Genomic DNA, 16,326 nt, shown 5'->3' with positions numbered 1-16,326 from the left:
CTTGGTGACTCTCCCCTTACCCTCATGGCCGCCAGCCCCCCGTGTGCCGGGGGACTGCCGACTGCCGCCGGCTTCCTGCCGATGGCTCTCCTCCTTCCTCATAGCTTCGCCGTCCGCCTGCCGGTCGGCCACCGGAGTGCCGGCATCCACTGCCGGCAACCTGGTTCCGCTATAACCATCCTTGTCCCTGTCACTAATCCGGCATCCTCCGACTGCCGGAGCCGCCGCTCCTCTGCCGGCGTTCCGCCGTTGTGCCGCCACCCTGGTATTACTCTTGACTTATATATTGTCTGTTCTAATGCCAGAAACTCTGCTGGAGCGGCCTCCGGCATGCCGGAGGTTTGCCGGAACCCCCCGGAGGCGTCAAGACTACTTGCACCCCCTTCCACTAGCTATCATATGAATACTGATAGCCCTACACTGCAAACAGATGGCCTGTTTACGCTATTGGATCAGTACCTTGGTACTGTTCTATTGGTAATCATGCTGTCCCTTTGCATTCTTCAAAATTCCAGCATGCTGCGTATATCTTAGCGCGGCTGGTTGCCGGAAGCAGTTACCCTAGGGGACCCGTTAGCCCCCTAATTTGGGACTGAGTGGCCTCGGTCCCAAACTTATCCTTGGCATTTTCCATGGAATTCCATTGCCCTATGGACTTCTAAGGAATACTATCCTGTGCCTTCGGCCATCTCGGATTATCCAAGGATAAAGCTTGCGGTAGCCAGCCGGGCGGGATGCATGGAGTATGTTTTCTTTACTATTTCAATCCTGTGCATCACACCCTTTATCAAGTTAAAATTAATGATTAATGTTAACTTAGCTTAAGAGCCATTCTTATGACTCCCCCCATACTCATTTTCTCTTTCTTCCACAGGAGGAGCAGATGAAGTGTGACTTCGACTTCTGCGCTGTGAAACGCCCGCACTTCTACGGGCATACGGCTTGCAGGACTCACGCCCCTTGTGCTAACAAGAAAGGGGATTTGAAATTCTGGGACCCGCTGAACTGTACGGTCTGCCAGGCTCACATAGCTGATGGCTTCCATAACTCTCCCTCAGCGGAGGTCAGGGACATTGCTCGAGAGAAGCTACGCAAATGGGTGCGTGGCTTCCAGAAGAATGCCACCGGACCGTACCTGGCCACTGAAGAATTGAGGTCACTTCTGTTCCCAAAGGCCTCCCCTGATTCTGTGGTGCCCAAGGATTTGATCCCCACTGTCCAAATTACGGTGGAACCTGATGTAGTCATGGCCCAGTCCATGCACGATTGCCGCCTAGATTCCGATGATGACGAACACATGTCGGATGTCTCGGAGGGTACGGAGAAGACCCTTATGGCTCAAGGAGCTGAAGATGATGAAGACCAGGTGGAATACGCCGAGTCGGAGCAAGAGGTCGCTCCTCCTTCCATCACCGCCCCTACTCCTACACCGACGGAAGTGTCTCTCCCGTCTACCTCCACGACCCCGGAACCCTTATCATCCACCCAGGAAATGCTCCGGTTGATTAAAGCCGTCATGGACGACAAGTTGAAGGAGAATCAGGAGTTCATCAGGTCCATGATAGGATCCAAAGAACCGAAGAAGATCTCGGTTAAGGATCTCCCCGCTTGCTCTCATGCCAACCCATGGAGGTATGCTGAGCATATGGTGATAGCGACCGGCAGAATCTTTGTCAGCGACAAGATCGGCTCGGTCCCCCTGGAAGATGTGGAATTCTTCCCAAATTTTGAGGCCTACCCGGACTGTTACGTCCGACTTCGCTCTGAACCTGCCTCTAAAGAAGAGACCGAACCGAAAGAAGAGATAGTGTTCGATCTCGCGAAGGCCCAGGCTATGCTAGCCAACACGTTCAAGAGTAGGGGTTTTACCTGCTCTAAGCTTCCGGCCCTGAGCAAGAAGCACCCTACCTACCTACGTCGCACCTGAAGATGCAGTACTTCCATTCATGGAAAAGGCCTTCGCTGCGTGCCTTAAAGCTGTGGAAGAGGGGAAAGCCTGCCCTGCACTGGAGGAGTGCAGACCCTTCTCCATAGTTACTCCCCCTGACGCCCGACACTGGAAGGACATCCAGCATACTTTCGTCGTGGGAAAGCTAGATCCTGACGTCGCCGGACGTCAGTTTAATGAAGACCTCCCGAAGCTCAACGATCACCTCCTTCGTCGGGAACAAGATATGAAGGAGAGGCTCGCAGCATCCATGTCCCACCAAGTCCAACTTGAAATTATGGCCTGTGACACCAGAGTACCAGACCACTACATGGTACTTGCCAAATCCCATATGGCAACCCTGATGAAGGACATGTACCACTTCATGAAGGCTCGGAGAGCCTGTCGTGAATTCGTGTTCGCAGGTGCCACTGTGAAACACGAACCCCGGAGGCTGATTTCCTCCAACATCTGGGGCAAACACCTCTTTCCTTCTGACCTTGTGAAGGAGATCACTGACAAAGCCGCCACGGAGAATAGGAACCTTCTCCACAAATGGGGCATGTCAAAGAAGAGAAAACCCTCTCAGGACGACGGACCTCAACCTAAGAGAAAAGCCTCAAAACAGAAACCCCAGCAACGTCAACCAAGACGTCAGTTTCTGGGACCCGCTACCTCCCAAGTGGCAGCTCAGCCACAACAGACCTTTCAACTGGTCACCCAACCGGTATTGTCACAGTCACCGGTCTTCACCCCTGCTTTCGAGCAACAGACGACTACCTTTCGTCCCAAAGGTAGAGGCTCAAACAGAGGTGCAGGCAGAGACGCGTCTCGCCGTCCCTCCAGAGGCAGAGGAGGAAAGGGAGCTAGCGGCCGAGGCAGCAAGCCCTCGGGACACCAGAAGCAATGAAGTGCTTCCGGTGGGAGGAAGACTTCGCCAATTCCAGGATCGTTGGACCTTCGATCCCTGGGCACACAGCATCGTCAAGAAGGGTCTAGGCTGGAGTTGGACTCAACCACCCCCAACATTCCAGCAGTTCTTCCAACAATCAACCCCCCTTCTGGAAGAATATGTCCTAGATCTCTTGAACAAGAAGGTGATAAGGAAGGTAAAGTCCACCAGGTTCCAAGGAAGACTATTTTGTGTCCCCAAGAAAGACTCCGACAAACTCAGAGTCATTCTGGACTTATCCCCCCTCAACAAGTTCATAGCGAACGACAAGTTCAAGATGCTGACTCTTCAACAAATAAGGACCCTTCTGCCTCGAGGTTCTTACACGGTCTCCATAGACCTGGCGGATGCCTACTGGCACGTTCCAATGAACCATCACGCTTCCTCCTACCTAGGATTTCGACTCCAAAGGAAAAGCTACGCCTTCAGGGCCATGCCCTTCGGCCTCAATGTGGCCCCTCGGATCTTCACAAAGCTGGCGGACGCCATAGTAAAACAGCTCCGCCTCCGAAACGTCCAGGTGATGGCCTACCTCGACGACTGGCTAGTTTGGGCTCCATCGCCCGAGGATTGTGTAAAATCCTGCAGCAAAGTCACCCAGTACCTAGAACACCTGGGATTCAAGATAAACGAGAAGAAATCTCGCCTCTCTCCAGCTCAGAAGTTCCAGTGGTTAGGAATCCAATGGAACCTTCAGTCACACCGCCTTTCCATCCCCCAGAAGAAAAGGAAGGAAATAGCAGGGTCTGTCAAGCGACTACTGAAATCCAAACGGATCTCAAGACGCCAGCAAGAACGAGTTCTAGGCTCTCTACAGTTCGCCTCAGTAACAAACCCAGTGCTTCGTGCACAGCTAAAGGATGCCGCGGGAGTCTGGAGACGTTCTGCATCCATCGCTCGAAGAAACCTCAAGAGACGGCTCCCAAACAGACTTCGACTTCTCCTCAAGCCGTGGTCGGAAGCAAAGGCCCTGAAAAGGTCCATTCCTCTTCAACACCCACCTCCATCACTCAACATCCACACGGACGCTTCGCTGGAGGGTTGGGGAGGTCACTCCCACCAAAAACAGGCTCAAGGCACTTGGTCTCCCCTGTTCAAGACGTTCCACATCAACATCTTGGAGGCCATGGTGGTCCTTCTAACTCTGAAGAAACTATCCCCGCCTCCCTAGATCCACATTCGTCTAACCCTAGACAACTCGGTGGTAGTTCGATGTCTCAATCGCCAAGGCTCAAGATCGCCCCAGATAAATCAGGTGCTTCTCCCAATCTTCCGTCTGGCAGAGAAGAAGAAATGGCACCTGTCTGCAGTTCACCTACAAGGATTCCGCAACGTGACAGCGGATGCTCTATCTCGAACAAACCCGATAGAGTCGGAATGGTCTCTAGACGCAAGATCATTCTCCTTCATCTCTCACCAAGTCCCAGAACTTCAGATAGATCTCTTCGCAACGAGCGACAACAATCAACTTCCTCGGTATGTGGCCGCGTACGAGGACCCCAAGGCAGAAGCAGTGGATGCCATGTCACTGGACTGGAACAGATGGTCCAAGATCTACCTGTTCCCTCCCACCAACCTTCTGCTGAAAGTCCTCTCCAAGCTGAGAACCTTCAAAGGGACAGCGGCCCTAGTGGCTCCCAAGTGGCCCCGGAGCAACTGGTACCCCCTGGTCCTGGAGCTGCAGCCCAAGCTGATCCCTCTCCCGGGCCCAGTTCTCTCCCAACAAGTACAGAAGTCGACTGTCTTCGCTTCATCATCGAAAATCAAGGACCTTCATCTCATGATTTTCTCTCCCTAGCCGCAAAGAAGAGGTTTGGGATCTCGAAGAAAAGTCTAGACTTCCTCGAGGAATACAAGACCGAATCCACAAGACGGCAATACGAATCATCCTGGAGAAAATGGGTCTCTTTCGTCAAAACAAAAAATCCTAAAGAAATCACAATTGATTTCTGCATGTCCTTCTTCATTCACCTTCATGGACAAGGATTAGCAGCCAATACGATTTCAACCTGCAAATCGGCCTTGACCAGACCAATTCTGTATGCCTTCCAAATTGATCTGTCCAGCGACATCTTCAATAAACTACCGAAAGCATGCGCTCGTCTACGCCCAGCACCCCCACCGAAACCGATCTCCTGGTCATTAGACAAGGTGCTCCATTTCGCCTCCAACTTGGATAATGATTCATGCCCTCTCAAGGATCTGACTCAGAAAGTTATATTTCTCTTTGCTCTTGCCTCAGGAGCCCGAGTCAGCGAAATAGTGGCATTATCGAGAGAAGAGGGTCACATCCTGTTTACTGATACAGGAGACATTACCCTCTCCCCTGATCCGACGTTTCTCGCCAAAAATGAATTACCCACCAAAAGATGGGGCCCCTGGAGAATATGCCCCCTGAAGGAAGATGTCTCTTTATGCCCAGTAGAGAGCCTCAAGGTCTATCTTCGCAGAACTTCGAACTTTGGTGGAGGCCAACTCTTCAAAGGAGAAACATCGGGCAGCGACCTGTCACTGAAACAATTAAGAGCGAAAATCACCTACTTCATTCGCAGAGCGGATCCTGACAGTACACCCGCCGGTCATGATCCTAGGAAAGTTGCATCATCTCTGAATTTCTTTCAGAGTATGGACTTTGAAAGCCTTAAAAGCTTCACAGGCTGGAAGTCCTCGCGCGTTTTCTTTAAACATTATGCGAAACAAGTGCACGAAGTCAAACATTTTGTGGTAGCCGCAGGTAGTGTTATGAAACCTGCACCTAACTCTGCATAGAACAGTGAGTTACTTGGGACTCTAACTCTTCGGGTGCCTATGTTGACCCTCGAGCGATACATAGTGATGTCGAAAACACTTAGTGCTTTTATAACTGTTCTTATCCCAGGTGAAATGTCATAGTTATCACACAAGTGCCGCATGCCCTGAGCATGATGTGTTTTAATCAAAGACTAACGTTCCTCGAGAACGAGTGCCTACTAATAAATTTGAAATTCCTTTTCAGATTCAAGAGCAAGTCTTTATTACTATGTACATTATAATTACTGTAAATGAACTTTACTTATTGCTGCAATTCATTTAATTTCTGCATTTGTGAAATAAAATTTCTATTTTATTACCTGTGCGTCTCAATCAGCTCCTACTTACTATGAAATACATGCCTGTCATAGTTTTATTATCCCCTTTTTCCTTATGGTTCATGGAGAAATTAAGATACTAACCTTTAATTTATATTCACTCTGACTATGTAATACAGTATTCCAATACGAATACTTACTCTTCATACCCTGGAGATGAAACCAACCTTCTCAGCACACAGTGTCCAACCACCACTGGTCTGCTTTCCAGAATGTTCCTATACAAATGCCAACCATTCAGTTTCGTCTCCAAGTTCTTCAGGTTCTTCTATCAGGGTGAATAGCCCTTCAATAACCACTTTGACGTCGGCATGGCCCGTGGGAACTTCACTGCCAAGGGGGGCAGGAAGATTCTTCCCTACGGTTCTTTACTAAGATTACTATACTATTTGTCAAAGCCCTTGGCACTTACTAATAGGGGAAAATCTACCACGATACATTGATTCTCTGGTATTCTTCCATCAGGACGCCATGGCTTGAGCCCAAAAAACGGATTTTGAGCGAAGCGAAAAATCTATTTTTGGGTGAGATAGCCATGGCGTCCTGATGGACCCTCCCTGCTACTTCGTCCAGTTTTTAGGTCCCACCCTGCTCTGCTGTATCATGGTGATCGGCAAGCAACTGGCTTCAGGATGAAGACGGACGTGACGTCATTAAAGCAATGGCGGCCGTTTGTTTACGTCTCGAGTACCAAAAGTAGCCACGAATGAGATTAGCTATGGAACGGCTCCCAGCTATTCTCCGAATTTACACACCGAAGCATTATCTCTGTTCGGGGTGTAGATAGCTATGTGGCGCGTTAATACATGCGTCCCCTGTTGATATACGATGTCTTAAAGGGAAACCTTTAGGATACTCGCTCCAGAAGTTAGAATTCTGTGATAACCTGTGGTTAAATTCTCTGGGAATATCTTAGTAGTTATTTACCCAAGGAAGCTACCAAAAAGGAACCTTCCATCAGGACGCCATGGCTATCTCACCCAAAAATAGATTTTTCGCTTCGCTCAAAATCCGTTTAATATGCATAAGTATGGGCTTTTAGGGGTAGTTTTCTTCCACAATGGGGACATTAGAACATATTCATCCTATTTTAAGGTTACAATTTATTCTAATCTTTGTATCTTATGGGAAAATTTCAATCTTTAGTCATATTCAGTTATTGTCTCTGACAATTTGTGCATCTTTTAGCAAAACCATAAAAAAATTATAAATCTATGAACGAGCATACAAAGAAATATGACAAACATCACCTACAAAAATATACAGCAATGCTATAGAGAGCTGCAGAAAATTGAGAGCCTCCTATGAGGAGTTAGAGAGATTTGTTAATGGGAAACTGACATAAATATCTTTCCCTAAAACACTTGAAGAAAAAGTAAATACATGGGTACTCTGGTCAGAAAAGAACTTTTTAGCGATAAAATAAATTGTTTTCATACGAAAACATCATTTCAAACATGAAATATTGATGATTCACCAACACAATAATGCAATAATTTGAGTTTCCAAAATTCCAAGCAAAAGTCGTGAGTCACGTTCCTTAAAATCAATCACAATGTTATAATACATGTTATATATACACTATAAACTATGAAGAGAGAATCATGTCAGCCTGTTCAACATAAAAACATTTGCTACATGTTTGAACTTCTGAAGTTGCACAGATTCAAGTACCTGATTAAGAAGGTCAATCCACAATCTGGTCCCAGCTGGAATAAAACTTCTAAAATACTGTATAGTATTGAGCTGTACAGTGGATAAGGCAAGACTCTTAGAACTAACTGCATACCTAGTACCACGTGTAGAATGGTGCAGTCTGGGAAGCTCTAAATGCAAAGGATAGTCAGAATTATGAAAAAATCTTGCGCAACATGCATAAAGAACTAACTGAATGACGATGACAGACACATTAAGATAAGAATAACCCTGCTGAAGAACAGAACAATATTCAAAAAAGGCAGAATGAAAGAATTAAAACACTCAGAATAGACTGATCATCAAAACTCTTAAAAGACTTTCTCAATGAACCAAGTTTTTGTACAATTGAAGAAACTTCAAATGCAATCAAGAATCACACCTGGTTTTCCAACTAGGGTTCAAGCTTAGCTAGGACTAAAAATAATAATAATAATAAATTGAAAAGCTGTAAGTCCAATAAATGAGAGCGCTGTCACAAGCATGTGAGGTGGAGCTTCCATAGGAACTTGCTGGCATGATCATGAGCAAGTGAGAAGGTGCATGATCACGAGCAGGTGAGATGGTGCTTGATCGATTGCAAGTTAGTGATATGGTGCATGATCAATCATGGATAGGTAAGGTGGCGTTTTTGTGGACATGTGTGATCGTGAGCAAATGAGGTGGTGCTCCCATAGATACGTGTGATCGCAAACTGCCGAGGTGAAAGGAGTGCATGATCAGATGGGGTGACACTCAAGTATGAGCAGGCAATTTAAAACAGGTGAGATGGAGTTCTTGTAAGAGTGTGAGTAGCGAACCGGTGATATAGCGTTTCCATAAAAGTGCACAATCGCGAAAAGATGAGGTAGCATTCTCTTAGGAGCGAACGAGCACATAGTAACATACTAATGCGCAATAGCCTTTTAATGGGCACTCGAGCAGGAGAGATGGCGCTCCTATAAAAGCACACGATTGTAAATGGGTGAGATGACACTCCCATACGAGCATGTGATCCCAAACAGATGAAATAACACTCCCATAGAAGCACACAAGCACATACAGTAGTAGCATGCTAATACGGAGTAGAGCGCTAATGGGCATAAGCAAAGTACAGTAGCGAGTAATCTCTCTATCTCTTTCTTCGTCTTCAGTGAGGGGTTAGGAAACACTGTTTCTCCCAGAGGAAGAGAAATGGTAGAAGTGACGTATATGTAACTCTTATCGAGTGGTCTTGAAGGATTTATCATTCAAAAAGGGTAAAAAGAAGGTTAGCGCCCTTTTCCCTTCTGAGTGGCAGTGTGCACTATGTCAGATGAATACGTGGATCCACTGTGCGCACTAAGTCCAATGAATGGGTAGATCTCCTTTCAGAGCTAGGAGATAGAGGTGCATCAGATGCGAAGGAATAATTTAAAGTTCTTCTATTGACAATGAGCAATGACATTTCATTCCTAAGTTATGATGACGTCATGAGTACTACACTAGCGAATGCTGTTAATAGGAACAAAAGTGCATATCAGTATGTTAACACAGAAACTGTCCGCTACAGTTATCAGGAAAACTGCAATACTGTATCTTTCATCTTCCTTAAATGTTCTTGTTCATAATAAATTGCTGACCATGAACTGGAAAAACAAAAAAATTTAAAAATCCAGTTGACAGACTCAGGAATATGTCTGTATTCTTTGCCAGCTGAAAAAAAAGAGTGACTACTCAGTGTACTGGCTAAGTGGGGAGGGGGGGGGGGTTCCCCACCACCTGCCAATAACTACCGATGCTTTGTTATAAAACTAAATAATAGAAGTTCCAGCCAAGCTGAAAGCATACTTACAAGAAAGGACGAGGGTTTGTATTCATGAAGGAACAAAGTGTATTTTTAAGATTCACCTGCCAACTTTAACAGTGAAGATAACCATGTAAGTGTTTAATAACTGTACACTACTGTAGGCTAATTGCTGCAACCAAGGCAACTTCCTGTATTAAAAGCATGCAAATTTGCTGTAGTTGTAATCGAGTTGATGAGGACCATAACGATGTTTCTGATACAGATAAAATTAAATTAAAAATAGAATTAAATTTACTGAGTGCTGACTTTCTACTAATAAACAAGTTGTGATTATGCCTGGTGAGAAGCCCTAACCAGGGGAAATCCTCCATTAAGCTTTAACTTTTCTTTCACTTGACAAAATGCATCTGTTATTTGTACTAAATAACAACTATTCTTCACCTCTCAAGACTGATTTCACGAGGAGATCTAAATAATAATAATAAAATTTAAGGGAATCTAATTGCTCAAAGACAGTGATTACTGTACTGTACTCAAAAATCTATTACCACTCCTATATAATTTTTAAATTCTCTTTGATGGATCATTAGATGAACTTTTGATTTTACTGGTATTTTTTGTTTCTAAATTAGTTAAAATATATAAATTTTGATATTCTGTTTGAACACCCTTGCACTTCTTTAACCCAGCTATTTTAGCATAAGGTTGGCCTTTGCTGTCATTGTTTGGAATACTATTCTCCTATTTGATAGCTATATATTTAGTTTTCTTCCTTAAAAGGCTTGAATAAAATGAAAAAAATTTTATAATCTCAAAAGTTACCTCTCTTAATCATCTTTCTTTCTGTTAAAAGAGATTTCAGACTCAATTCTTGGGATTACCCTCCCAACTGTTCTGCTGAGCTCAATGAGGCTTTCTCTTTCTCAAAGCGGGCCTTGCAACACCTGCGTGGCCAACTTTTCCATTATCTACTTTGAAAAAAATAATAATCCCCAGAATGCCTGACTATTTCCAATCCTAGATTAAACCTTGCAAATTTTCTTCCTAGACCTTATTTCATCAGTTCTCACGACCTTACTTTCTGGAAACTGGTCTCTATTTGCCTTCAGAGTAAGTAAAGTCCATGTCTTTTCTTATTTTTTCTGTGTATAAAGTAAATAAATTCAAAGAACTTGAAAAAAAAAATAATTCAAAGTAAAATTGAAAGGCATACAATTTCTATTCCCTTTTTAAGTATATTATATAAAATACACAATACCTGTCTGTCCATTTGGTGTAATCTGTAGTGGATTGTTCGGTTCACATATTCTTGCCGATTAGTAAAAGTCAGTGGAACTGCTCGACCTCCAGGTACTACTGCAACTCTAGCACCCGTCATGCTCATGCATTCAAAGCTCTCCAAAGGTATGACCTACAAGATTTAACAGACAAAAAATGAACAGGCTTCAATTATTTCCATATTACCGAGGTTAAAATTTTCAAAGCAATGTATGATAAATGACATCTCTCCTTAAAATACTATGGCAAAAAACTTATCACCTGTTCAACTGAATACTAAAACCATATAACAGTAAATTAGGAGAACTCCCTTACATCATGGAAATTGTCTTCCGTAACACCGTCCTGATCGATGTCTCTTATTGCGCGTAGACTCTGCATGTATTCCATGTCTACCTACAATGGCAAAGAAAAAAAAAATGAAAAACTTAAAGGGACTCTGCTATTTTGAGGAGACCATCATACGTATAAATTACTTAACCCTTTTACCCCCAGGCTCTTTGGAAATTTCCAACCCTTAACCCCCAAAGGGGTTATTTTTTCCCCAGCACATTTTGCAGTATTTTTTTTTTAAATTGCTCTAACAGCCTTAATTTTTGTCATAGAGAGGTCAGGTTGGTCTCATTCTCTTGGAAAATGCCTGAATTTTTTCAAAAATATATAAAAAATATGAAAAAAAAATCTTTATAGCATTTTTTTGCAAGGACGTACCGGTACGTCCATGCGGGTAAAGGGATGAGTTTTGTGAAACGTACCAGTACGTCCTTTGGGGGTAAAAGGGTTAAAAGATATATGTACATAAATACCTAAAAATTGAGAGGAAAATAATGAATGATTCAATATTAATATTCAATAATTTTTGTTGAAGTGTTTGTTCACCTTTTAACTATGCTGCCCTAATATTGATATGCTGTATTAATTAATTCTGATGAATAGACCATCAATGCTAAATACATATTCCAATTATTGTAATGCTACTATAGCAAAAATCTATTTTAAAAGCATAACCATATACTAGGTGTTATAGAATACTAAATGGGTATATGGAACCCGTGGCTTGATTGACAACCAAACTCTAATTTGTTAACAATTTCTTTCTTGTAATACAAATAAAATGGATATACAATTTTAATTTTCCTCTAAAAATTATTCAATAGCCAAGTTTTAAAAAGGAATTTTGATAGTAAAAAAATAATTATTTCTATACTCACCTGAGATTCATATGGTTTTATCCTCGAGAGCTTCTATTTCATAATTTTTTCTTAAGAAATTTTCCATTTTCCTTCAGTCGCAATCACCAACCATCCACCATTATAGGCTACAATTGCCATATAAATGTTGTCTGGCCAGAAGTGTGGTCCATTCTTCAGTATTCATGGCTGCATACCACACTTTTTGTGGGAGGCATGAAAATGAGGAAAAGAGAAAAACCAAACCAAAAAACCTATCACAACCCAAACGCTTTCCTACAATTTAAAAAAATCACCTTAACTTCCTATATATTAGGGAGTCAATAAAAACTAGAGTGAAATCCTCTTATTTTTTGCATGAACACTTCCAGATTGAGAAATCCTAATAAACCCCCTTCCATAGAACCAAATTAAAAGTACCCTAACAGATACCAATGACCCAAAATACATGTACCAAATATCACATTACATTAGTACATCACCTGCTGATACCCTTGGATGTAATGCCCAGCAACCTTTATAAGAAAACCAGGCTGCCTTTAAATAGTGCTGGCAAAAGATATGACTGCACTATTTTCACAAACCTTTCCAAAGACAGCTTCTTACTGATATTAATAGAAGTAGCAGTAATCCTAATATCATCAACCGAAAATTTCAAGTTCCTCACCTGTTTTGGATCGAATCGACAGTGAGCTTCATCTGACTGAAATTCCTCAAAAACAGCAGGAAGGACTGAATCCTCTCTTCTGATGGAAAACCACGAAAAGGAACTGAAGCTATGATCACCAAAAAAAAAATATAGAATCCTCTGTCTCAGAATCATAAGGGCCTGCTAGGAAATTGAGTGCCCACACATAATGTACACGAATCACTCCTAGCAATTAGTTCAAGAGCAATCAGTCATCTACATATAAAGGCACTCTTTCTCTCAGAAAACATAGCCAACTGGAAATTTGAGTCAACACCCTTGTGAAGACTTAAGGAGCCATCCTAAGTTTAAAACACAGGAATCTGAATTTATGTACAGTACTTTCATTCCATCCATAAACTGAGGGAGATACTTTGACTGGGGATGAGTTGGATTGTTGACATAGGCATCTGTCAAGTCTATGGTAAACATACAATGTCCTTCCTTTACATGCCCGAGACTGTAGAAGGAGTCAATACAAAAAAATTTAGTGAAAACTGTAAACCTGTTTAAAACTGATACATCTAGTCAATAACCACCTGAAACCTTTGGTACCACAAACAACCTGTTCTAAAACTCTGTGGCAGTATTGGAGGCCTCCTCTATGCCTTGCTTCTCCAGAAGCTTTGAAATTTGTTTTCAGAAGATGGGATTTGACAGGGTCTTTGAGCTAATTGGATGAGAGGGGAACCTCTGACAAAGTGCAGGTCAGAGCACAGTGGATAATAAAACCCTCTCTCATCAATAAGAGAGCCCACAACTTCCAAAGGCTTTCCCAAACCCGATAAAAATGGGCTAGCCTTCTCCCCTACCAAGCTACCCTGTTAAGACTGTTATTGAGTTCTAGAATAACAAAAAGTCCTGCTGGAATGCCTCGTGGTCTTTCTTCTGTTAGGCCAAAACCCAGGTGGTCTACTAATATCCCAAATATTCTCTCTATTGCATACAGATTAAGAGCCAAGAGAGGCCAAAGGGCCAAAATGATAGAACAAAACAGTAGACTTCCAGAGAAGGACCTTACAGTGTCACACCCAAATCCTACTAACTACCTACTATGCCACTCAGGTTGGATTACTTGAGTCGAAAATAGGACCCAAGAGACGTGTAATTAAAGAATGCTTCTGTGTCTCTGAAAATTTCCCACTCAGATATACACTAACTGTTCCCTGTGTTGTACTACCTAATTTACAAAATTACCTTTTGTTTCTGGGACCATCTTCAACTCTTCTCTCCAAACAGCTTAATAAATCCATCATATTTTTATATATAGGATAGCCTGAGTATCCCATACACTTCTTGATTTTCCCCTGATTTGGAATCTACTTTCCTTTTGTGTTTAAGAGTCCACACAACCCCGTCTTGACTAAAGCATAACATTCTTCAATCATACTGTCTGGTACATCTACACATTCTTAACATCTGTGTTTAGGTCACAAGTTGTTCCCAATGTGTAACACAAATGAAATGAGGATCTTTTCCCTCTAACAATAAGCTATTAGAACAAAATAGCACATGTACATTTCAAAACCAGAAGAATACATCTCACTAAGCTAACTATAATTCTAATAACTACTCAATCATTCCCTCAATCTGGAAATGTGGAGCACTGACACTACATCAGACTCCAATGAGCTTGACAAAAATATTGAAGGATGGACCATGCCTCTTGCCAGACAATGCCATCTATATGGCAATACTATATTGGGGGTAGTGAAAATTTTGAGTGAAGGAAAACTGGAAATTTTGTAAAGGATATACGTAGACACAAGCAAAGTAACGATGATTAAGTCTTATGAATCTCTGGTGAATTTCAAATAAATAATTGCAGATTTTCATCACGCATGAAAATTTGGTAACTTAGATGATATATTCATGCACAATAATGTAATTCAGAGATGATACTGGATTGCTAAAAACTGCCATATAATTATGGCACTGTACTCCACTAGAAGGACAGGATATTACAAGTGAAGAAAATGAGAAAGGTTTTATTTTATGTAGATGTTGACATTTAACCATCTTTGAGAAAAAAGCAACATGAACATCAGGCAAGTACAGTATTAAAATTATTGATTCTTATTATCTAAATTACATTTATGCACAATATATATAAAACAATGAATTTTACCTCTTCCAAGTCAGCAGATGATGGAGCAATACCAACCAGCAGTTTCCAAACTAGAGGAGCAAGTGGCAAAGCTAAGGGCTTCTTAGTCCGAATAGCAATACCAAACAAGATTCCTGAGAGAAGTGATGATTAATATAATTCCATCTGCACATAATTGCCATCAAATAACTCTCTATAAGAGATATTTTTTTATTTGTTAAAAAATGTTTATAAAAAGGGACTACTGTCACTATAAGGGAAATATGATTAGATACTATAATTACTGTACTTTGAAATTTAAAATAGAAATTGTGCTTCAAAGTAGTAAACTAAATAATACACATTTACTATTGCATGGCCAAATAATATAAATTCTAAAATGCATCAGCACTACATATCAATTATAAGAAGTACAGTATCCTTCAACACAAAAAATAACCTCACCTAAAAATTTAAACCATAACAAATGATGACTTTGTGAGAGGTCAGGGTTAAAGAGGAAACGATCTCTGTTATTTCCAACATCAGAAACTGCATTTGGTGTTGGTATTAGGAGAGGTACTGCTCCAGTTACAAGTTCAGTGCACATTTCAGTCATTGTGTCATCAAAAACGCCACCAGCATCATCTGCACCTTCGCCCACAAGTTTAACCTGTTTAATATAGAGGGAAAAAGGCTTACATACATGCACATTACTTGAGCTGTTTTAAGTATGAATCTACCAGAATACCAGAGCCACCTAAATCACAATGTGACAAATTAAGTACTGACATTTTCATATAAGTTGTTATTTGTACACACAGAGTAAATAGGCTAAGGAAATCTGATTGAAACACATGAATACTGCAAAGATTATGTGAAGTATACTGATCAACAGACTCAAAATATATTTACAGGATCCAAAGTACATATTTATTCTAAACAAACCTATTTGACACCTGCTAAACCTATAGCCTCATTCTAATCAATCAGAAAACATACACCAGACTATTTTAGACCACAATTTCTCCACACACAAAATCGCATATGTCATGCGAGTTCCATTTCTGGTAGATGAGACTACTTAAAGCTTACCAAACTACATGGAAACCATAAGCTGTCCATCTAAGTTCATCCATAAACAGAGTAATACACTATTTAACTTATAATTGGCCACAACTAGATAGGGAAGATTCTTTCCACATTTTCTGATATTTGTCATGTTTTATCAGCTGACTCCTCCTAGCAAACCTACCCTGGACATGAACGGCTAAGCATAAAGCACAAAATATTATCAAAAGGTAGTACATACATAAATATTGGGATTTCATTCATAAAATTTATTGCTTTTATGTTCACCTTAAATTTATTTTTACTTCTTCCTCGAGGCTCCCTCACATCATTGTCTATTATCAGAGATAAAATTTCCCATTTTCCCTCACTTCAGTGCTCCTCATACCCGCTAGTATAGTATTGCCAAATACATAGTCCGAGAGCCAAGGGAGAATTAGAAAAGTGAGTCTTGCAAAATTCCAGTGATAGATGTGTATGTAATGACATCAAAATAGCTACCAATCTATGTGTACTTGTCACATTCCATGAATCATAACTTCT

The 16,326-nt window shown here is 41.7% G+C and overlaps 1 protein-coding gene across 1 annotated transcript in view; it reads right to left on the bottom strand.

Moving 5' to 3' along the window:
* The window catches only part of LOC137622979 (probable E3 ubiquitin-protein ligase HERC1), a 91,431-nt gene that overhangs the window by 11,621 nt on the left and 63,484 nt on the right, over positions 1-16,326 (bottom strand). The window contains exons 18-21 of the mRNA XM_068353590.1: positions 15,178-15,385; positions 14,755-14,867; positions 11,064-11,144; positions 10,729-10,881 (exon numbers count right to left, since the gene is read on the bottom strand). Of these exons, the coding sequence (XP_068209691.1) occupies positions 10,729-10,881; positions 11,064-11,144; positions 14,755-14,867; positions 15,178-15,385 (555 nt within the window). The remainder of the gene's footprint in view (positions 1-10,728; positions 10,882-11,063; positions 11,145-14,754; positions 14,868-15,177; positions 15,386-16,326) is intronic.

The sequence above is a fragment of the Palaemon carinicauda genome, chromosome 30, assembly GCF_036898095.1.
Source record: "Palaemon carinicauda isolate YSFRI2023 chromosome 30, ASM3689809v2, whole genome shotgun sequence".
In the NCBI taxonomy this organism is placed as follows: Eukaryota; Metazoa; Arthropoda; class Malacostraca; order Decapoda; family Palaemonidae; genus Palaemon; species Palaemon carinicauda.
This window is presented reverse-complemented; position numbering and strand designations above follow the sequence as displayed.